The sequence below is a fragment of the Xyrauchen texanus genome, chromosome 18, assembly GCF_025860055.1.
Source record: "Xyrauchen texanus isolate HMW12.3.18 chromosome 18, RBS_HiC_50CHRs, whole genome shotgun sequence".
In the NCBI taxonomy this organism is placed as follows: domain Eukaryota; kingdom Metazoa; phylum Chordata; class Actinopteri; order Cypriniformes; family Catostomidae; genus Xyrauchen; species Xyrauchen texanus.
Genome location: NC_068293.1, coordinates 22968205 through 22992718, shown reverse-complemented (window position 1 = coordinate 22992718; position 24514 = coordinate 22968205). Strand labels below are relative to the sequence as shown.

Here is a 24514-nt window from a genome sequence, read left to right as displayed (position 1 = left end):
TTGTATTTTATTTTAAAAGATTTGCATGCAAATATATGAGAGCTACAAATAAGAAACATGGTTATGAAATATATCTAGGTGTGAACATCTGCAGCTTGTACTGTGTGCAAACTATATTAAATGCATTTGGGCAGACAGCGTCAAAGCACATAAAAAAGATCCGACAATAAACAACAATAAACCTTATTTAAGCAGCTGTTAGGCGATCAATTGTGCTGGACTGAATTTAAAACAACATGCATTGGCAGCTGAAGCCATTTTTTTGTGAGGATGTTACGGAAACATGGTATGTACTGAATTGTGTTTATACTGCCATAAGATAATTAATCATTTATTAAACTCAACTTCCCTATTGGAAGAGATCACAAGCCAAACAGTTTGAAGTCAAGGCAAGGTTGAAAGTACATAAAGATCACACTTGTGGGCTATAATGCATGTTAAGATATTTGTTAGAGCAAATATTGTTTCCAAATATTAAAATATTTTTTTTATTTGATATATTTTAATATTAAAAAACAACTTAAAAAGAATACAAATAAAAAAAGGTGTAAATCTAGCACATTTGAAGGACTAAAAATAATCTGTTCATTTAATACAAAAGAATCCATTACATCCACATGGTACTTTAATAAAAAAAAATTCAGTGAGCATTACTTACAACAGCCTGCACTCCTTCAGCGTGATAAGTGTGTGAAATTGAAGGCGTGGAGGTGGTCAAAACATACTATAATTATGGTCCTTCCTTTCGACAACACAAGTGTTTATAAACATGAGTGGAGTGACCTCTGAACCCTTCAGGAGATATGATGGGGTAGGAGCGCAGCCCGTTTAAAGATAATCATGCGTCACTGTGCTGGCTCAATACGCTCTTTGTTGCTTATATGACATTCAAAAATAGCAAAAAAAAAATTACAAAAATCTTAAAACCAGCATAGTCATGTGCTGGTGTGCAGAAATATCATAAGACAAAACTACAGGACTATAATTGTTTCTGTTGGGAACATACAGTGAGGAAAATAAGTATTTGAACACCCTGCTATTTTGCAAGTTCTCCCACTTGGAAATCATGGAGGGGTCTGAAATTGTCATCGTAGGTGCATGTCCACTGTGAGAGACATAATCTAAAAAAAAAAATCCAGAAATCACAATGTATGATTTTTTAACTATTTATTTGTATGATACAGCTGCAAATAAGTATTTGAACACCTGTCTATCAGCTAGAATTCTGACCCTCAAAGACCTGTTAGTCTGCCTTTAAAATGTCCACCTCCACTCCATTTATTATCCTAAATTAGATGCACCTGTTTGAGGTCTTTAGCTGCATAAAGACACCTGTCCACCCCATACAATCAGTAAGAATCCAACTACTAACATGGCCAAGACCAAAGAGCTGTCCAAAGACACTAGAGACAAAATTGTACACCTCCACAAGGCTGGAAAGGGCTACGGGGAAATTGCCAAGCAGCTTGGTGAAAAAAGGTCCTCTGTTGGAGCAATCATTAGAAAATGGAAGAAGCTAAACATGACTGTCAATCTCCCTCGGACTGGGGCTCCATGCAAGATCTCACCTCATGGGGTCTCAATGATCCTAAGAAAGGTGAGAAATCAGCCCAGAACTACAAGCTGGTCAATGACCTGAAAAGAGCTGGGACCACCATTTCCAAGGTTACTGTTGGTAATACACTAAGACGTCATGGTTTGAAATCATGCATGGCACGGAAGGTTCCCCTGCTTAAACCAGCACATGTCAAGGCCCGTCTTAAGTTTGAGTCATGGGAGAAAGTCATGTGGTCAGATGAGACCAAAATATAACTTTTTGGTCATAATTCCACTAACCGTGTTTGGAGGAAGAAGAATGATGAGTACCATCCCAAGAAAACCATCCCTACTGTGAAGCATGGGGGTGGTAGCATCATGCTTTGGGGGTTTTTTTCTGCACATGGGACAGGGCGACTGCACTGTATTAAGGAGAGGATGACCGGGGCCATGTATTGCGAGATTTTGGGGAACAACCTCCTTCCCTCAGTTAGAGCATTGAAGATGGGTCGAGGCTGGGTCTTCCAACATGACAATGACCCGAAGCACACAGCCAGGATAACCAAGGAGTGGATCTGTAAGAAGCATATCAAGGTTCTGGCGTGGCCTAGCCAGTCTCCAGACCTAAACCCAATAGAGAATCTTTGGAGGGAGCTCAAACTCCGTGTTTCTCAGCGACAGCCCAGAAACCTGACTGATCTAGAGAAGATCTTGTGTGGAGGAGTGGGCCAAAATCCCTCCTGCAGTGTGTGCAAACCTGGTGAAACACTACAAGAAACATTTGACCTCTGTAATTGCAAACAAAGGCTACTGTACCAAATATTAACATTGATTTTCTCAGGTGTTCAAATACTTATTTTCCTCACTGTATGTGATAATGTACAACGTGAAAAAGCATGTGAAATTCAGAGGGGCTCTATCAAGAGAACACAATTAATCAAATTAGTAATAAAACACCATACAATGAATGAACTGAATTTCTTGTCGTCTGATACCGATCCGATCATTTAGCCTAACCTTTTTTGTGGAGCTCTGGCACTAGTTACCTTAGAGAAAAAAAACACAGATGTGTCACATCTCTGTATAAATAGCACTGAAGGAGATTACATACAGCAGGCACTAGGACCTGAGATGTAAACCACCCAAGTGCCTATGTCCCTTTGCTCTAAATGCCAGATGCGCTCCAATGTGAAGATTACCTTAAACAAATATGCATCTCTATGATTTGTAACTCTGTATACAAATAAATAGCTTTAAGTCTGAGAATAAAACAGTATGACTGATGTATTCTATAGTTTCATTAAAGTTAGCAACTGTCCATATGGATATTTCTGGCATTACCCTCTTTGCTGTGCAATAATTATCCAGTTCCCTGACTGTAGGAGTGAGCGATATGACCAAAATCTTATATCACAATATTAATAATTTTACATCACGATACAGATATACTCTATATCGTAATATTTTTGCACATTTAAAAAAAAAGGTTTGTATGTTATATATTACCTTATTGTAATGCCTATTTTTGAATAATCTAGTCTTTTAACTAAGTACTTTATAAATGAAAAAGACTTCCTCTTTATTTGGAACTTGATAAACAGTTTAAAAAATAAAAATGGGTTTTAAATCAACCTTACCATAACGCTAAATTTCACATTATACCAAATTTCTGTCTGATTTTGATTAGTATTATTATGTATAAAAACGTAATGTATAAATTATTTATATAAACACTTAATTTGGCTAAAAAAAAAATGTAATTTAAAGTTATCAATGTAGAGAATATTTGAATATCTGAATGCAAACATGACTGGTTTGTTTCCTAAATCTAACATCATGCGAACTGAATTTATTAAGGGTGATGGTGTGCAGTTTAAGGAATATGTATGACAGATGACACATAATTGTTGGTGAATGACACATTTGAGGTTTTCCTCTGCATTGTTGGTTAGAATTTTGGGCTCTCTCACAGTTTGAGATGTGTTACTTCCTCCATAGCGTTTTAAAGTAACAAACTCAAAATTCAGTAGAATTCAAAAGGGTCACGCAAGTTTTGATCTTTGTGCCGTGATAGAAAAAAAACGGACTGAGCAGCGTGATCACGCTTTAAGCCCTCCTGTCTGTGGAGCACAAAGGTGAAGCCTGGACTCGTGCACTTTCATGCTTCAGATATAGCACATGTGACAATCATGTTAAACACAGCTGCATGAGTCAGATGAGAGGCTTGTTTAATTAGAATGCAAGATGAATGTCAATGAATGGAATAGCCTACCTGAAAAACCCAGTTTCTTCAATTCTTTCAGTCTCAACTGAAGCCACTCTGCCTTCCTCCTCCATTTCGATGATAGAATATGTAGCGCATACATGTGACGTGAATAGAATGAGGTGCACATTTTTTGACACGCAGTGGCAATTTTGCATGCGATACAGGCGATAATCCTAAATGTAAACCGGTTGCCAAATTTCTATCGGTTTATCATGTATACCAGTATATCGCCCACCCTTAGCTGACTGAATGTTTTTACTACAATTGTAATGAAACGTCACTTGTGAGGAGTCACTTCTGAAACTCTTGACAGTGGTCTAGAATTTGTTAGAACAATAATGTTGTGCTGGGACAAAATATTTAAACTGGTTGCATAAAGTACTTGGTAAAATATTCTGAAACGGACACTTTTAAATGATTTTACCATCGCTAAGACTGATGTTTTCATCTGTTTGAGTGTAAGCAAATGTGTTTTGGTGTGTATACGTTTTAATGGCCGACATCAATTATGTATAAATTATGTACATAAATTGCTTCAGACTTTAAGTCGCAAGACCTTTCAAATGATACAAAAGAAAAAGCGACTTATATTATGGAAAATACAGTAAATGAAAGCTTTTTGCACCACTGTAACTGTTAACTGAACTATACTCTTGGTAATATCACAGCGGTTTCCTAGTTTTGTTAACAAATATAAGCTGGTTAATTGATAATCAAATAAACAGAAAAACATTCATTTTATAATGAAAGTAGGCTTATACACAGTATTCTCTATATTAGGATCGATACCCATACAAAGAACAAGGCTTAGTATCGAAACTGAAGTTGAACTGAAAACTGATAGGTGTGATTAAACATAAGACAGTTTTGGTTATTTTTTATTCATTTTCCCCATTTAATAAAATTAGTATTATTCAGGATTGTATTAATTATATTTTGTTTACTTTTGCATCATGTTATATAGTACAGGGTATGGCTGAATGACTATAAAAAAAAAAAATGTAATTGCAATTATTTTGAAAAATATTGCGAATTGAACAGCAATATGATGAACATAAAAATAAAACGTGTGTGATTCCTTTTGACCAAAGCTGCTGACCAGAAATATGGTTCTAGAAAGGGTTTTCACACTTGAGTCCTCTTAAAAAGAACAAATTAAATCAAGGGTCTTCAACAGGGCATCTGCAAATTATTGTTTCATCCAGCAACATTGGCATTAGTAATAATCACTAACTCGCACGTGAGTGACAGCGAGAAAGAGTATGAATTTTAGTCTATCCACATGTTGAAGTCCTTTGCGGATGCATGCCAGTCAGAAGAAGAGTGCAGCCCAGACAAACCCTTCACAAGACCACTGCTCATAACAAGCCGCTCAATGCGCGACACACATCAGGTTTAGCAGCACTGCAGTGGATGGTCGTGAGAGTAAACGCATCTGCTTTGCATTGGTCGCACGGTGCGGTTGAACGGACGACATCCAACAGTTTTTTTTATTATTATTATTAATTGCTTTTTGCTTTGAGAACAATAGCTTACTTGCCTGGTGTAAATAAATAACTGCTGAGGTAATCAAGCTGCATACACGGTCCTTAACGTCCCACACACACAAGATGGTGACTCTGAAATCAAATAATAATAAAATTTTCCTCATTACAACTTTGTACTCAATTAAATGAACAGTAATTTTGAAATAAATGTATAAAATCGATCAATCACATGAGACGAAGACTCCATTTTACTAACCTTATAAAAGTTGTTTTATTCTGCATGGACAGGGTCTGCCTGTCTTTCTTTCCTGTCTGAATGTCTGTCTGTCTGTCTGTCTATCTATCTGTCTGCCATTTTCTTTCATTTTGGAGGAGGTTTGGCACAGAGATTAAAAAGAAAATTAGAAATGTCACTTTAAGTCAAAAATTTTGCAGACCCCTGCAGTCTATGCTGAAAATAGCTAAAACCAGCCTAAGATTGTTGGCTGGTTATTACTGGTCACCCAGCCTAGCCAGGTTGGTCAGTTAGCTAGTTTCAGATGGGGTTTGAACACTTTTTAGTCAGGCTGGGAGACCAGCTAGCCTCCCAGCTTGGCCAGGCTGACCAGCCAAGACAAGCATGACCAGCCTTGTTGATTAGAGAGGACAATAGAGAATGGCCAGACTGGTTTGAACAGACAAAGCCTACGATAACGCAGATAACCGCTCTGTACAATTGTGGTGAGAAGTATATAATCTCAGAATGCTATTCTGAGATGTGGGTTTGTGCTGCTTTGGCTGCACAAAGGAGATCTACACAATTAGGCAGGTGGTTTAAATGTTGTGGCTGATCGGTGTGAGATGAGCCGATGGGCAAAAAAGTAGGCTATAGAACTAGGAGCGATAGTGTTACAGGTCAGTTTAATTTGAATGAGAGGAGCAAACAGTCAAGGAATTTTGTACGACACCAAACTGATGCAGAATGTTAGAAGCGGTGTGCCTGCCTATGCATTAATGGCACAAGCAGCTGCCACTGACATCTGCACGATGGACAGCACAAAACCATATCATGTTCAGTGAAAATTCAAATGGCGATAGCTAGGGCTGCACATATTATCGTATTTTAATCGCAATCACGATTTCTGCCTCTCATGGTTATAACCGTCTATGATATTAGTGAGCTAACAAACAGAAATTATCAGGTAGTTAAAGTTGGAAATTGTTGTTCATTTTCCTTATTGGCTCTTTCGAAGGATGATAGACCAATTCATAAGCTCTTTCATATTCCATTCTCACCTCACCTGACCAATCACGTTCTCTTCAGAAGTTCGCAACTGACCAATCACCATTTCACTTGAGCACGTGCTGAAATACAAAACCGCAGATGTTTACAATAGGGATGTGCACAGACAGTCGACATTCTGTAAATCACTTGAGTCGCCACTATTCGAATATCATAAATCACTATTTGGTAGGTCTGCACAATTAATCGTATTTTAATCGTAATCACGATTTCTGCCTCTCACGGATAATTATGCATAATTGTCTGCAATATTTGTGAGCTAGCAAACATAAGTTATCAAAGTTGCAAATTGTTGTTAATTTTCATTATAGGCTATGTCTTCAGACAATCTAGTCCATTTTCACCTCACCTGACCAATCACGATCTCTTCAGAAGTTTGCTAATGACCAATCACTGTTTCTCTTTTGAGCACGCGCTGAAATACAGAACCACACCACACGAGTGTTTACGAGTCTCATATGTGTGATGAACGAGGATAATTAAACGGCATTCTGTGCTCGATGCACAGATTAATTCCATCTTGTGCTTTGATAATGTACGTTTTATAAAGAACAGCTGTGCTCAGTTCGTTTCATCACATTTACCTCAGTTGCACATCTGCCCAATTCCAAATATGATTGGCCATAATAAGTGTAAACATATCTAAATTAACCCCATGGCACCGTGGTTGTGTGAAGCGGGGAGATGAAGTGAGCTTTTTTCCATGTATGTAAGGAGCACAAAACGCCACACTGTCACCTCTGGTGGTAACACACAGAAACAACACTGTCTTTATTCAAAATAAAAGGCTTGATAAAATAATAAGGCTTCCTTCAAAATAAGATGCTCGAGACTGTATAGCAATTCTGCACACACAATTATTAAAAAAATATATTACTATTAGCCTATATAGTACTCAAGAATATGGAGATATTATAACAATGTAAATAATTATAATTAATAATAATTTAAAGAATGGATCTTAGAGGATGCAAGTGTAAACACCCTACAGAGTAACTGTTTCCATTAGCAGCAAAACTAAATTAATAAAAAACAAATTGGCAAAACATGCCTTAATTTTCGTCAAAAGAATAATTTATTAATTTGCAGTTCTAACAAGTTGTTTAACATGAGAGCTACTGTTTAATGTAATTTTATGTTTTTTGTTCATTTACAATCAAGACCTAAGAAGTGGCAACAGAATGTATTTATGTTTTGTTAAAATTGTGCATCCCTGTAATAAAAGTTTTCGAATAACAGAATAATCGTGATTAGGGCTGGGTTAAACTATTATTTTTTAAACGATTAATCTAGCGATTATTGTTTCGATGCATCGATTAATCTAACGATTCCTTTTTTCAGTCCGATTCGATTATCTCCCCATTAATTGACTAATAGCAATTTATACATGTAGATTTACATATCTGAATGAAAAAACATGAATTCCTTAACATTGCAATATATGTTTATTGCTCTTAAAATTCCAAAATAAAAGACTATACAAGTGCAAAGTAATGCATTCTTAGTCAGAGGTAGCATTCAATAAAACCTTGAAGCCTTGAAAACACATAGTGCATCTTGTAATTCTTTCAGATTAAAATAACAACTTAATGTCTAGCATTCAATAAAAAAATAAAAAGGTCACCCAAAATACTTGTTAAGAGCAATTGAAAGAATACAGTAACCAATGTATACTTGAGGGCTTTAAGCTAATACAGAGAGTGCTTTTCCAACAAAAAATAAAATAAAAATTTACAGCGACAGTGGGAGCCAGCAGCCTGGCATGGTGTCCTTCCTGAACCAACAGAATTGAACATTTATGTTGAAAACACTCCTAGCTTCCTAAAAAAAAGTGCATCTTTTAATTCTTCATTCACATAAAAATAACAACAACATATAGTAATACACTTTGCCACTCACCTTTTTCTTAAACTCAAAATTCAAAAATAAAATTCAAGTAAAAGTGTACAAGAACAAAAGAATGCATTCTGATGTCTAGCATTCAATAAAAAAATTAAAAGGTCACCCAGCCACGCTTTTTTAGAGCTATTGAAAGAATACAGTAACTATTGTAAACTTGGGGCTTTAAGCTAATACAGAAAGTGCTTTTCCAACAAAAAATAAATAATGAAAATAAACATTTCAGAATTCAACATTTATGTTGAACATAGGCCTAGCTTACTGAAAAATGCATCTTCATTCATTCTTTCACCTTAAGAATAGTGTGTGTGTGTGTGTCATTCAAGACAAAATACAGTCATATATTGGAGTGGAGTAATGTGAGCATTTCAACATGCAGCTGCTCCCAAGTGGCGCCTCTTCAGGTGCTGGTGCATTGCCGTGGTGCTAGAATGGAAGGCCATCTCCATTTTGCAAAAACGACATATCACGGAATTGTTTCCTTTTAAATTGAAGAATTCCCATACTTTAGAGGAACGAGTGCGTGCCGCCTTGCACTTCTGATAGTCTGAGGAGCCACTCGTGTTGCTACTACTCTCCGGTGCCGCCATCTTTGTTTTGGTTTGACGAATCGACGCGCATATTTTGCGTCGACTTATTTTTTGCGTCGACGTCGCATTGTCCCAGCCCTAATCGTGATTAATAATTGTGATTAACATCGAGCAAAATTATCGTGATTCTCATTTTCACTATTACGCGCAGCCCTACTATTTGGTTTTTCGACACGTGCAACAGAGGTCTTCAACCCGACCCGAACTCGATGAGTTCTGACTAGGGGTGTAAAGGTATGACATTTTCAACGTATGATAACAGTCACAAAACATACCATGGTATTACGGTTTCACGGTTTTAGGTGCATTGATAATATTAAAAGCAGTTCAATATTTAGTTATGAAATTGGTTATTGCGATTTCTGATAAACACACAGATAAATATTTCAATTAGAACCAATTCTTGAACTTTATATTGGATTTCTTCAACTTTTGACCTTGAACATCAGGACACTCTCTTAATCCGAAAAGTTAAAAAAATAAATAAATTCATAAACAGGTGAAGGTTAATATTGATGATTAATCCAAAATGTTTGAATGATTAAAACTAAAAATATTTTGTTGTTATTTTATGATTTATGAAATTTTATTGTAATTATTTGTAATGATTATTGCCCAGGTTAACACTTAAAATATTCATTTGCATGCATTCAGTAATTTGTTGCATTTGTGATTTAGTTCAATTCTACAATACCTACTGAAAATATATTATTCATGTGCAGTTTATTTATTGGCATTTTGTCCAATACTGACCATTTCTGCCACAGTTTCACTGTCAATTTCTTGCATGCATATTGTCAATGTAAATTTCCTGAACACCAAAAGACATGCATTTGTAAACACTATTTATTACTATGTTTTACAAATAAAAGTATTATCAAACATATTGGCCTACTCTTGCGCTGCACTTAGGCAAAAGAACAAACAGTTGGCAAATCGTAAAGATGAAAGAATCTTAAATCTGCTACATTTGTGAATGTGACAAAGCATAAACATAACTTTAGCCTTACTAGTTATTACATATCATTTAAAACTACTTTGAATCTTGTGTGGTTTTATTAAATGGGCTATAATTTATATAAAATGTATACAGTGTGTATATATAGCAGAATTAATGCAGAGTGCATATTTTGGCTTTTATAAAATTATATTGCAGGCATCATTTTGAGGTAAAAACAAATTGCTTTTATTAAGAGTGATTATTGTCATGTGACACAGTTTGCATATTATATTTTTCTGCTCTGTGTAGGGTTACGTTAACCTACACCACAGACGTCACAACTGTTTTAATAACATTAAATTATCATTTTCTTGACATTAAGAGCCATCCCGTTCTGTTGAGATGTTTTTCTCAGTGTTTTTCCTGGGTCAAAAATTATTAATTGCCGTGCATGATCCCGGTCATCTGTAAATATCAGGAAGCATGCTGGACTCGCGCTTGTGTGCTCCAGAGATAGCGCACGTGACACTTGCATAAAACACTGACGTGTGTGTCAGATGAGAAGCATATTAAGCACGGCGAACGCAAGATGAATGAGCGAAAAAATTTGAAACTCTCAGTCACGCGTGAAGCCCTGCCCACTGATAGATAAGCCCATGCTGAGTACATGCATATTTTCATAACGTGATATACACAGTATAGCAAAATCTATATCGATTGACACTATTTCTTCGCCATGTCATTTATCGTCATATCGCCCAGCCCTAGTAACAAGCAGAGTAACAAACACTAAACACTTACGTATTCAAGGGCTGCAGTTTCAACTCAACTGTGAATGAAAACAGCAGTTTGCGGTGTACTGAAATGTGTTTATCCAGTGCTTTCACAAAAACAGACTGAGATCAGCACAGCCTCAGGGGCTTTAAGTCTCAGTCAGATACATGTTAGCACAACCTGGATACCGAAGCAGAGTTAGTGAGTTGTAGATGAGTAATAGAGTTTGATTAATTAAAACCCTCCAATGGAGCAAAAATACAACTGTAATATTTGCATTTCTCATTTTTCCATCATTTTTAATTAGTCACTCCAATAACTCTGTATGCCGTTTGATGATCTGATCAGCAAAATCTGAACAGAAAACAAAAATGACAATATTAATAATGCCTTTATTAATGAAGACATCCTAAAAGTGTCCATACAAGCATGTGATAGATGAAAGAAAGCAGGAAAAAAGAATGAATGAGAGAAAGGATGAAAGAAAAAAATATGGAAATCTGTACCATTTGTTGGAATTTAAGGCAATAGGTTTTCTAGAAACACCAAAACATCACATGGCCAAAGTACAAAGTATATGGAATTTGGGCCTATAGCCATACATAATATGCTGATTGTTGTACATGAACTCCAACTGGCATGGGTGGCTACGTGACAATATAGCCAAATCGTTTTATGTAACACTCTTAAACAAGACTTTAAAATATAGCCTAAGAGCTGGACAGCTAAATTTTATTGTATTTGTAACTTGTACTGACCATCAGCCTCAGTGGAATCCATTCCTTGAGTGAGCTGATGGGCTAGCCCTAGTCCTATTATCCTTATACATTAACCTAAGCCTCTGATGGAGAGAGTGAGCCCTTAAGATGCCTCATATGACTCTCACAAGGCTTCTGCCTAGAATTAGCATCTCTCGCAAGTCACGCGTGAGTCCACTGCCGGTGCATTCCTTTGCTTGCAAGGGAAAATGAAAAGAAAGAAAAAAAAGAGAGAGACCTTAATGTAAGAGAGATGCTGGGTTGGGCAAGGTTACAGCAGGACACGTCTGGATCAAATAAAGCAGCTTTTACAACATAGGGTGAATAACTTTATGGTGATCGGGGCAATAATTCCCTTTCAATTCATGCCTGTGCCAGTTCACTTTGTGGTCAATGTGATTTTATGACATTTAAAGAGAGACACTATGATTTGCAACTTGGATAAGCCTTAGGTTAGCTAAGAAAACAGACTGATCACACAGACAAATCGGTGACAGCGGGTCAATTGCTTGATCTGCTAAAATCACTCTGAATGTCCAAACTGTAGCAGAAGCTGAAACTACAGCCGTGTGCATGTGCAGCAGTACGATGACTGACATTTTTAAAATACATTAAAATAGCCTATTCTTAACCCTAACCCTAAATCAAACCCTAACCGCCTTAATCACAGTAGAAAAGATTTTATTTTCTTAAGTTATAATGCCCCCCTAGCATCAACAATTTATGAAATTTTGCACGTGACCTCAGAATGTTTTCACTCACAAGATAAAGGCCAATAAGTAATTACAGGCCACACCCCAAAACATATTCACTTGTATCTTCTAAATGACTAAATTAATCAAAATTATTTTGACACCTTTTAGTCAGGAGGGTCTGTAGATGATATATACAACATTTTGTGTGAATTAAGGAAACTGCCTTGGATGAGTTCGAAAAAGTACGTTTTACAAAAAAATCTAAGTGGTTGAAAAGTTTTCATGCGGAAATTGAAATCCATTTGACCATATGATTTGGTGAAGCGAAGTTATAAGCAAAAACACAAATCAGCTTATTATAGCGCCACCGTGTGTCCAATTCTCACAATTTTCAGTCGGCCATTCATAATTTGTTATTATGTGCTACATTTTGATTGGCTGCTAGCGGACATTTTTTTTTCTAATCGAAATGTTAAGTACATGTTAGCACTTGAACCAAAGAAGGTGCAATTTCATTTGAACTTTGTTGATTACAGGGCTACGGAGTTCTGATATTTATATGTTTATAGCTCAACATGTTTTGTTATATTTGGAGTAAATATTGATCAATGAATCAAATTGCGATCAAAGATAGGAATTTTAGAGCTAATATTTTTGGAACAATTTGATACATTTTTGTCAGGAGGGTCTGTAGATGATGTGTACAAATTTTCATCTGAATCGGACAAACGGCCTAGGAGGGGTTAGAAGTAGTAGGTTTTACAGAAAATTCTAAATGACGAAAAAATTTCGGGGTGAAAATACAAGCGGAGATATCCTTGTTTTTATTTTTTATAGTTTTGTAGGGCTTGCCTCAAAGAAACAGTCAAAGAATGTTATTCTATCCCTTACTGTTGCGAAGATATGAGCAAAAATGTAAAAGTGATTATTATAGCGCTACCTAGGTTCAAATGGAGGTTTTTCCTTATGCCCGAGTAGCGGTGCGCATCTGGAAACATCCTGCCAAGTTTGGGTTCTCTAGGACTTACGGTTTTTGCTGCCCAGATACTTTTAGTGCAGAAAAATTGAAAATCATTACAAATACAATAGGTTTAAGCTGTTTTCCTCATCAGTGGTAGTTAGACTGCCGGGCTGTTTGCTTTCCTCATTTTTAATTTTAATGGGTGACATACGTTTTGTGGTTGGCGTCGCAATTTTGAGTAGAGTGAGTGATCCTGCTCTGTGCTCTCCTGTCTCTGGAGCACAGATATCAGGAAGCTGCACTCGCATGCATTTGCACACTCCAGACTCCAGTAAGCGCACGCGCTACTCACGTGAAGCACAGATGCGCCTCAGATGAGAAGCAAATGTAAAATTTATGAATCACCTAACGCGAGTTTAATGTAATTTAATGAATTTCATTCACATTTTCAATGCCTTAAAAAACCCTGTCCATGTCTCTTCAATTCTCACGTGAAGCCCTGCCTACTGATAGATATGTCGCTCACATGTCTATTTACATAACGCGATATACACAATATAGAAAAATCTCTATCTATAGAACATTTAATATCGTCACCATGATACACGCTCACTGAGCACTTAATTAGGAACACTGTACATCCACAGAACTGCCCCTCAATGGATGTTTTTTGTTTTTGAAATCATTCTCAGTAAACTCTAGTTACTTTAGTGAATGAAAATCCCAAGAGATCAGCAGTTGGCAGCTGCAACATGATTGGCTGATTAGGTAATGGCATGAATGAGTAGTTGTAGAGGTGTTCCTGATAAAGTGCTCGGTGAGTGTATATCATCCTATCAACCAGCCCTAGATAAGTCACATCACTATAGAAGTTGCACTGACAGTGGTTTTATGCGGCAGGAACAAGGACCCGCCACCCGACTTCCCTTCAGAAGCTCAAAATGTTAAAATGTGCTCAGTGAATATTATCCAAGGATCTACAAATCATATTAGTCAGTGTTTGGAATTAATTTAATTGGGAACACCTACTTTATGTAATCATGTTCAACAGTTTTTCCGTATTCTGTTTGTTTTGTGAACAAATATGCCACATCTGTTTAAAACGTGTAATTCTATGCTGTATGAAAATAAACAGCTTTTAGTCTGAGAGTAAAACAATATGCCCGTTTTATTCTATTCATTTATTAATATTAGCAACTGTCTATCTGTGGATATTTCTGATATTTGCAACCTGAGGGATGCAAACTCATGAGAGGTGAAAAAGGTAAGTCATAGCAGGTGCTCCAGATTAGAGGTCGACCGATTAATCGGCCGGCCGATTTTTTGCATTTTTTAACATAATCGGCATCGGCCAATATCCAAGTATATCAAGCCGATTAGTATGCAGGCGCATCTGTAGGCAGCCTAGTGTTGTTGTGGAACACGTGTTTGATGCACACTGCTCCTAGAGTCATTTTCCAGTAGTGTGAGCAGACCTCAAGGAAGGAGCTAAGTTACCCCTGGAGAAAACAGTAAGGATTAAATTTGTATAACTTCTTTATATTTAATTAAAAACTTTTGATATGCTACTGCCAACTTCAAGAAAAAACGCAACAAACGCGACAGGCGACATGACGTTCGGCTACTTTGGATATTGATAGCGTAGTTGAAGTTGCATTATCACAGCAGAAGGGTTGCTATCATGTCACAATAAGCAAGCAAGAATTTTGCAAATACAGACAGTGAATCTGAAATTTTTATTTGTTCTGTTTGTGTGTCTTATATTTGAGAGGGTTGTCACTCAATACAGAGAAATAAGTAATAAAAAAGATGCCAACGCACTATAGGCTATTGAAGGACTGGCTTTGGTAAGCTCGGACGTTATCGGTTCTGCTGTCGGTACTGGAGAAATTAAGAAAATACATTTATTATTGCTATAAAGAGAAAGTTATTTTATCTCGCCAGCCATTTCTATGTATAATAATATGAAACCATTTGTCTGTGATGCAATTTAACTATTCGCAGTCAGAGAGAGAGAGACCTCGCTCACCCGGTGACACAGTGAGCACAACATGAGCCCTGCATAATGAGTGACGACAGAGGACAGAACTAAACTTTCAAACGTAGCCTGGTTTAGATCTGTGATATTAGTCTGATTTTATTTTAGATTTCGCCTTCCAAAGATTATAAAAAGAATATTTATACATAAGCTGCATTCTGTCTAGCACAACTTCCTTCCCTTCACAGCAGAGCACTGACATTTCTTCCTAAAACTCAAACTTAACGTCAGAATCAGCACGATTGGTGATTGTTGTAAAATGCTACTGTTGCTAAATTGCGGGACGCGTTTAATAATAAAAAGAGCGCAATAGATACAGTTCCCAAGGCGGCGCGTGCTCCAAAACACACCGCAAAGAGACAAGCAAACTATAGGCTACTTTGGGTTTCATATGCGCGTCTAAACGATCAAATACACACAAAAATATGTCAAAACAACCGGCTTGGAGATTCACTTAAACACAGTTTATGTCTTAAATGGACATAGTTATGGACATAGTTGGGAGAAAATATGCTGCATCAGGAGCCTATTAGACTCGGTCTTAAAGGGGAAGCTGTCTAATAATAAACATGCTGACGATTGAGCCATTACTGCGTATCAAACAACAAAAGGCAAAGAGAAAATCACTTACAGCTCTTGAATGAATAACTTCTGCATTAATGAGCATTAATCTATCTATGATAAACTATGCAGTGTTATTTTACAATTGATTACTTTATTAGATTTCTTTTTAGACCACACCTGAACAGTAATGTTAGTAGACATTACTGAAATTAAATCATTGTGCCTATATAACGTTTATCTTTGTTTAATATATATATATATATAACAAAAAGAACCGTTAAGAATACCGTTAAAGTACCGGATCGATAAGCAGTATCGGTAAGAGTAGTAATACCATTAAAACCTTAACGATACCCATCCCTTGTTATGCCTGTGCTTCTCTTGGATGCTCTGAATATTGGATTACGTGTCTGGATTGTCCCTTAATTAAAGCTGCATTTGGATCTCAACCTTCGTGTCTCAGAGCAGTTTGTAACACCTGCTTTGTTTATTTAATATATTTCTAATACATTATTTATAAAATATGTTTTTACATTATACATTTTTAATTTAAGTCTACAAGTGCAGATAAAAGGTTCAAATAAGAGGTTAAAAACAAGCACATATGGGCCAAAATAAATCGGCAGCAATAATCGGCCATCGGCCGACCCGGATTTCAAAAGATCGGCATTGGCAGCGGCCTGAAAAAAACAATATCGGTCGACCTCTACTCCAGATGCATATCTTCAGTTGATTTGTTTGTTGTATTAAAGCTATTTTTTATGTGTCAGCTTAAAGTAACCCTTTCAAGTGATTTTTGAAAAATGTATACAATTTCACCAAACAATTTGGGCGAATTAGCTTCAGAAAAGGTGACCAGCTGAAAGGTGAATAGTTTGCAACCCTGAACCCTCTTTGCTATGCACTATCTGTCCGGTTCACGGACTAAACGTTTTTACAACGAATGTGACGAGTCATTTTGTGGGCATGTGAGGAGATGCATCTGACAGCGGTCTAGAGTTTGTTAGAACAACAATGTTCTGAAGGGACAGAATATTTAAACTCCTTGCATAAAATATTTTGTACAGGCAAAATACTTTAAAAGTACATTTGCTGTGCCTGCCACATTTCTGTATTAAGATAGTCAGGAAGACACAATAAACAGCTCAATAACAGCTGTGTATTTACCAAAATACTAGTTGCAATTCCAAATACAACTTTCAGATTCCTGGCTAAGTCAGTAGTAAGTGATTTCTAATCTGTCTGGCTTTGTGTACACCAACAGTCAAAAAACACTAAAGATACAACAAAGAAAAGGTCTATGGTAATTCTGAACACATGAGCATTTCTAAACGTTTCTGAGATGGGATTAGCAGCACAAAAGCTTGTTGCATAAATGTACAAATAACACTAGCTATGTTTCCATCCAAGTTGCCAATTAAATGTATGCAAAAAAACATACTATCGCAAAAACAACGTGTGAATAAAGCCACGTTTCCATCCAAGGGTTTTCAAAAGGATAAAATTGTCACTTCCGGAGAAATTGTAGCCACTGTGACATTTAGTCACACACTTCTGGGAGCACTATAGATATGTGCATTCATACATCCTTATGACTATACCCTGTGGATCTAGAACAGGGGTCACCAACACGGTGGTCGCCCTCAAAGACCACATGAGTCGCCCGCAGGCCTGTTCTAAAAATAGCACAACTCAGCTGCGTATAAAATTGTATTTTATTCTGTTGCTATTCATTTTTTTTTTTAATCACACTTGCATTTATATAGATTTAAAAAATTAAAATATCTTAAAAATATGTTTCTTATACATGAAGTTTAGATAAGTTTAGGTGAACTCTGACGTACTCCAGTTCGGTCAGTATTGTGCGTGTGACAATACAGTGCTCGTGGAGAGTAGGCTAAGCTAGAGGGCGCGGCGAAGATTGGCGCTGAACGTAGTTTCTTACCCCAAAAACATGGCAGAAAAAAGAAAGAAAACATATCACTTTCACAACGAATGGGAGTCGGGAGTTCTTTTTTACGACTGTGAAAGAAACCTGCGTGTGTCTTATATGCGGAGCGACTGTGGCAACGGCAAAGCGGCACAATGTGGAGAGACACTTTACTACGAATCACAAAAACTACTAACTACCCACCGGGAAGCGCACTATGGGCAGAAAAAGCCCTTGAGCTAAAGACAGCTTTGGGTAAGCAACAAGCTTTTTTCACAAGGCCGGCGAAAAAGTCACAAAAAGCAACCGAAGCCTCTTTTAGAGCTACGCATTTCCTGATCAAGAAGAAGAAGGCATTTTCAGACGGAGAAGTTGTCAAAGAAGCAATGATGATAATTGCTAACACTGTACTTAAAGACGAGAAATATGGAAGCGATGTAATCGCCACTCACTCCGACGTCCAACTGGGGGCATCTACGATGGCTAGACGAGTGTCAGCTTTGTCCAGTAACTTGGTCGATCAGCTGGACCGGGATCTGGCGAGGTGCAGGTGGTTTAGCATCCAGTGCGACGAGTCCGTGGACAGCACAGCACAGCTGATGGTTTTTATCCGGATGGTGTTTGAAGATTTCTCCACAAGAGAAGAACTCCTGACACTACTGCCCATAAAGACAACTACGAGGGGAGTTGACATTTATAACACAGTGAAGGAGTTTTTCGTGCAGAAAAAGGTACCATTGGAAAAGCTGGTAGCGGTGACCACATATAGGGCTCCTGCTATGATTGGCCGACATGCAGGTTTCATCGCTCACTGTAAAGGTGACCCAGACTTCCCAAAATTTCTGCATTACCACTGCATCATTCACCAGCAGGCATTGTGTGCCAAAGTGATCGGCTCTGGGCACGTGATGACTCCGTTGTGAAAATCATAAACAATATCCGGCTCCAAAGCAAAACAGCACAGGATTTTCAAAGTGCTACTGGAGGAGATGGCAGCTGAATATGGTGACCTGCTACTACACACAGAAATCAGATGGCTCAGCAGAGGACGAGTTTTACTTCGTTTTTGTCACTTTTGGGTGAAATCAAAGAGTTCATGCAGTCCAAAGGCAAAGACGTCTCACTGCTAGAGGACACAGAGTGGACACTTGACATTGTATTTTTGACGGACATTACTGGGAAACTAAACCAATTAAACTGCGAGCTGCAAGGTAAAGGCAAGACTGTTGTTAATATGATAAGTGCTTTAAATGCATTTAAAGCCAAAATGAACATTTTCTCTGTGGATCTACAGAGAAAAAAGGTGCTGCACTTTTCCTCTGTGCAGTCAGTGCTGAAAGACAATGCTTCTGCATCTGATACATTTGACAAAGTTGCAGACAAGTACTATGAAGTCATAAACAGACTTTTCAGAATAGGTTTTGTGACCTAGATCAGCTTGAGCCATGTGTATCATTCATTTCCAATCCTTTCATGAATGTGGACACAACAAGCTTTGCTGAGCAACTAAGTACAACGTTCAACTTGGATGCTGGACAGGTGGAGATTGAAATCATAACATTGCAAAATGACCTCCACCTCAAAGCCTACCAGGCTGCACCAAACTTTTGGTGCCTTGTTGACACAGAGAAGTACAGTGGTGTGTGTGTGTGTACAGCAGCTATGAAGGTTGCCAGCCTGTTTGGTTCTACCTATCTATGTGAATCAGCATTTTCTGACATGAGTTCATCAAGAACAAACACAGAACACGCCTCACTGATGCACATCTGAAAGAGTTACTCACAGTTGCAGTGTCAAGTTACACACCAGATTACAATAAAATGGTAAACGGCATGCAATGCCAGTCTTCCCACTAACAAAGAAAATTATACCAGATGTCAGTGGCAACATGTCAGTGCCATGGCAAAGTTTAATTAAAATATTGAAGAATTGTTCAATTTAAAATGTGTGTTCATGACATGTAACAGTTATTATTTTATTAAAAATACAGCAGATTTGGTCATTAGTTCAAAATGTGACAAGATTTATTTAAAAATATTTAAGATTTTTCACTACATTACAGACATTACAATGTACATAACTGATAACTTTTTGAAACATGGTGCAACATAGTTCATGATTTGTTTAAAAGGTTTGTCAGTGGCTAGTGAAAATGGGACATTTTTCCTAAGAAATGTAATGTAAGTGATCATCTGAACATTTTACAATTACTGAGATAAATAGAAATAAAGTGCTGAATATTGATATCTGTTTCCCACCTTGTCATTGTTGGTAATTATTGTGAGAAATCATTAACGTGATCAGAGTCTTTACATTATTAATAATGTATAAGGCAAACTAAGCAAATTTGTTATTTCAGAAGAGTGTATCAAACTGGTAGCCCTTAATATGACTCAGTACCCATGAAGTAGCTCTCAGTATCAAAAAGGTTGGTGACCCCTGATCTAGAACATATATTTCAAAAGTGTCAATAAACCTTCTCTTCCGCACAGTTCAAGTTTATTTTCTATTTATTTGCTCTGCAAAATCTTTGTACGCTTTGGATTTTCTAGACACCATTATTTCAGGATGACCAGAGCAACATTTCAGATGCAAAATTGGTCCACTGGTTAGTTTATTCACATTTCTTCATATTGAATAAAAATGTATCCACCTCAAGCGAGCATATACATGTTTTTAAGCACATTTTGGAGATTTGTTTGCATCTTGGTATTTCCATCCAGCAGTTATGTCATATCCCAAAATGCGCTTCAAAAAACATTGATGGAAAACATGGCTTATGTCAATGCTAATCCTTCAACCACATATGTGGTAACACCAGGAGTCAAATATCACAATTTGAAAAACAACATTACTATTTCTCTTTAAATGTGTCTATTCTATGTATGTCAGGAAGAGCCTTGAGGCATGAAAGATGAGCAGATGCCACTTAACAGATGGGAACTACACATGTGTGCAAGGACAGGGATTTCTGGGAAATGACAGCAACACAGATCTGTACACGGATAGGAGATACAGTCCATTGGATGTAGACTCCCTAACAGAGAACATCTAGCTAAACCTCTCATACACATTTGTGACCCCGTCTGTGAAATCCCAGCTAAAGTCGCATATTCTAATTATGAAATTAAGTACAATGTAGTAATAGCCATAAAAATTACGAAAATAGGTAATGTGTGTTTATTGCTGTATATGCTGATATATTATATCAAGGGATTTGAGATACAATATTACAATATTCATTTATAACACGATAAATACGGAAATTAATGATTTTATTGACATTACGTTTTATAATTTTGCAAAAACAAATACCGGACATGGGCTTCCTAAACATTGATTTCAAAAGTCTCTGGGTTTATTTCGGCACAAAAACACCTGCTGATTCTTGTATCATTCAGATCAGGAACTTCTTTTCTACCATTAGAAAGTGTAAATAGACCTTAATATCAATCTACATGAGCAGCAATCAGGTCAACATCAGTTAAGGCAAAAACAAAAAAGTGACTTAAGCCAGGTTCCAATGTCTGTGGAGGATGAGTAAGTAATTTAGTTTTACTTACATATTAGTTGACATGCTATTTTTTATAAGCAGGTACATATTTTACCAGTGGGACTTTTTCCAGAACTGCCAGCCAGGATTCAGAGTATTGAAATTTAAAATATGACTCCTAATAAGCAAGTTTTAGTTACATTTAAATATTGTTTCTGCTAAAGCAGGCATTTAAATTATATGTTGTATGATATAAATATTATAGGTAATATGGTATAAAAATAATATGAATGTTTAGATTAAATTTTAACTAGTGTTTATGCTGCTCATTATCATCAATGAAACTTGTGCTTGCAAATATGTGTTCAGGTTAAATGAGTAAAATGGACTTTAAATATGATTATATTAGAAAATCAGCATATTATAATGATTTCTGAAGTATCATGTGACACTGAAGACTGCAGTAATGATGCTGAAAATTCAGCTGTGATCACAAATTGCATTTTACAATATATTCAAATGGAAAATTGTTCTTTTAAATTGTAAAAAGAGTTCACATATCACCGTTTTTACTGCATTTTGGATCAAATAAATGCAGCCTTGGAGAGCAGAAGAGACTTCTTTTAAACAGTAGTGTAGGTCTAACATTTTTAAGTCTTTATGTAAAGAAAATGTATAGACTTCTTTTAACTTAAAACTTGATTTTGATCATTAAGTCACATTCTAACTCACATTCATTCTCTTTCTGTCACATTCCTCATTGATAGGCCCAGGGGAGGGGTCTTTGTCTCCTCAGGTGTGAAATACATCAATATTCATGATAGTTCACGCCTCCAAGCATATGACCTTTCTAACACTAAAGGTGTCACACAAAAGTTAAATTACTATATCGTTTTGTATGAATGAGTGATCAGGATGGTTTTCACATCATTTTGTAGCAACAATTCTAGGCTACCAGATCCAGTTCTCAAAAGTGTTGTGGACAAATGATATAGGACTATGACCATATTTCAATTACTTAAAATTTGTGGGTTTTTTTTCAAAAACAAGCATAAACATTATTTTCTCAATAATACAAACAAGTACATAAATGTTGCTCACATATTATTGTAGCCCAGTTTGTGCTGAATACAGAGTTATCAGACTTTAGCCATTAATATGCTTTAAAGCAACAGAAAAAAGCACAAATGTCAAGGCATGTCAAAACTTCTCCAGGGCCCAAAACACCCTCAGACCCCAGAGGGTAAAGGACATTTTAGGCCTCCAGCATTACTCCAAATGTTACATAGTAGCCCAGTAAGACAATTAGATTTTTATCTCATTGAATACCCAAATTATATATATTAATAAATGTACATTAATGACATTTTCTACTGATATTTAATTTTACTACTAAAGTTATACAAATCATTCCACTGAATTTACTTGGTAATTGTTGCTACAATTAAGCTCTTGTGGTACCCTCATTCATTTAAATGTTTTTATGCTTTTTGTACATAAATCAGGCCTATTTAACATAACTGTTTTACAAAACTTTGCAAATTTTTCCATAAATGTGTCATATATCACTGAAAATAGGAGTATCTCAGCTTTATTCTGGTATATGGCACATAGTCAGGATAAATATGGTTTAAATGTGTTGCAGTTTTATAATAAGCTTGTTTTGGAATTTCTCAAAAACATGATTTTCTGAGCCCGAAATTCAGCAAATTTTTGACATAGCCTTACTCAGTCAATATTAAAGATATCAAGGTTATATTTTCACAGAATGTTCTATGTAGGATGATTTTATGTAGAAAAAGCAAATCACAAAAAAAAAAATGACTTTAGCTGTGTTTTCACAGACTGCAAGTAGATGTAAATATCTGGTCAGTCTCTGTAATATATTGTTCACAATACCTAATGCATTAATAATGTTAAATAAATAAAAAAAAAAATGTTTTAAGTGTTACCAAAATTATACTAATTGTGAACTGCTAATATTTATTTGTAATTAAATAGCTCTAAAACTGCTCCAGTGAGAAATTATTAAAATCTATGGTCTTTGGTGTTTTGTTGTAACACAAATCACTAATTACGGTGCCGATATTGAAGGTTATACAGTTACATTTGTTATTAGTAGTATTGTGACCAATATTAATCCGATTTAAATTGAGATCCTCACAGAATAGCAGTGAGATGAGTGACTGATGATGAGATATTAAGAGCACTCCAGTGGGACTTCAGTCACTTAAGTCCATCAGACACAAGAAAGCTATTATCAAGACCATCTGAGGTGGTGGCAGATTGCGGTGTTACTGAACACGAGAGCTCCGAGATGTTAAAGAGAGTAACGCTAAAAGCATTCATGATCACTCAAACAGTCTCTATCGCACCACACAACGCCTGATTGGCACGACTCGCGTTACATCACGTGCTCAGATTTGTATTTGCATGTTGCATAATTCATTTTTATACCGTTAGCAGCCTCTTTATCCTCATCCTGCTCACTGTGCAACGAGTCAGAATAATTACCGTAATTACTCTAGAAAAAGGGCAACATAACATTCATACACATATGATTCTTACAAATTTTTAAAAACAAAACAGCATATTCATGTGAATTACATCATGTCTGAAAGTTTAAACTAATTAATACGTAGAATTGCCACAAACTCACCCTCCAAAGGCCACTCTGTCATGCTTCATGGGCTGAGCAAGCGCTCATTCATTAGCAGTGTATAGATCGGCCCTGATTCTAGGCACAATCGGCTGATCACGGATTTAAGATGAATATTGGCTGATTTTGATTGCCGCACCTCTACGCATGGCCTCTTGACTCCAAATACACACACACACGTCTTCAAAATAAACAGACATACCAGAAGGTCCAGAACAGCAAGTCATTCAGTTTATGCTAAACTGCACCCTGATGAATGGTAGAGACAATATAAAATCTCATTGTTAAAAGAAAGCAGACTTTACACAGAATGTGTTAAAAGTGCAAAAATTTAAATAAATAGATGCCATGAATAGAACAGAATGCAGGAATCTCGAGACACATTTTAAAAAGTTAAAGAACAGACTGAAATGTTTTTCACCCAAACCGTAAGAACGCAAATTTTATGGACAGGTTACAATGGACAGGTTTTGATTTTCCATTGCGCTACATCAGTATGGAGACCTTAACCTAGAAATACTTAATGTGTAAAAAAAATAACCAAGCGTTACAAACACTAAACATCTGATCAAATATCAGAGGCAAACAAAGACAATTCCATATTAAAAAGTACCAACCGTAAAAATGAGCTAGTCCCTTTCA

At 36.5% G+C, this 24514-nt stretch overlaps 1 protein-coding gene across 9 annotated transcripts in view; it reads right to left on the bottom strand.

The window, feature by feature from the left end:
* LOC127659309 (zinc transporter ZIP10-like) overlaps positions 1-24514 on the bottom strand; it is a 51090-nt gene that overhangs the window by 22437 nt on the left and 4139 nt on the right. For 2 of the 9 annotated variants that reach the window (XM_052149069.1, XM_052149072.1), the window contains exon 2: positions 5343-5421. The exons of 2 other annotated variants lie outside the window; for them this stretch is intronic. Coding sequence is in view for 2 of the 7 variants with exons in the window: in XM_052149067.1 (XP_052005027.1) it covers positions 5343-5421; positions 6565-6617 (132 nt within the window). In the remaining 5 variants the exon portion in view is untranslated. Of the gene's footprint in view, positions 1-658; positions 780-3808; positions 3890-5342; positions 5422-5545; positions 5580-6564; positions 6634-24514 lie in introns of those variants that run through there. 5 more of the 9 variants (XM_052149070.1, XM_052149067.1, XM_052149068.1 and 2 more) reach the window with 5 other exon arrangements.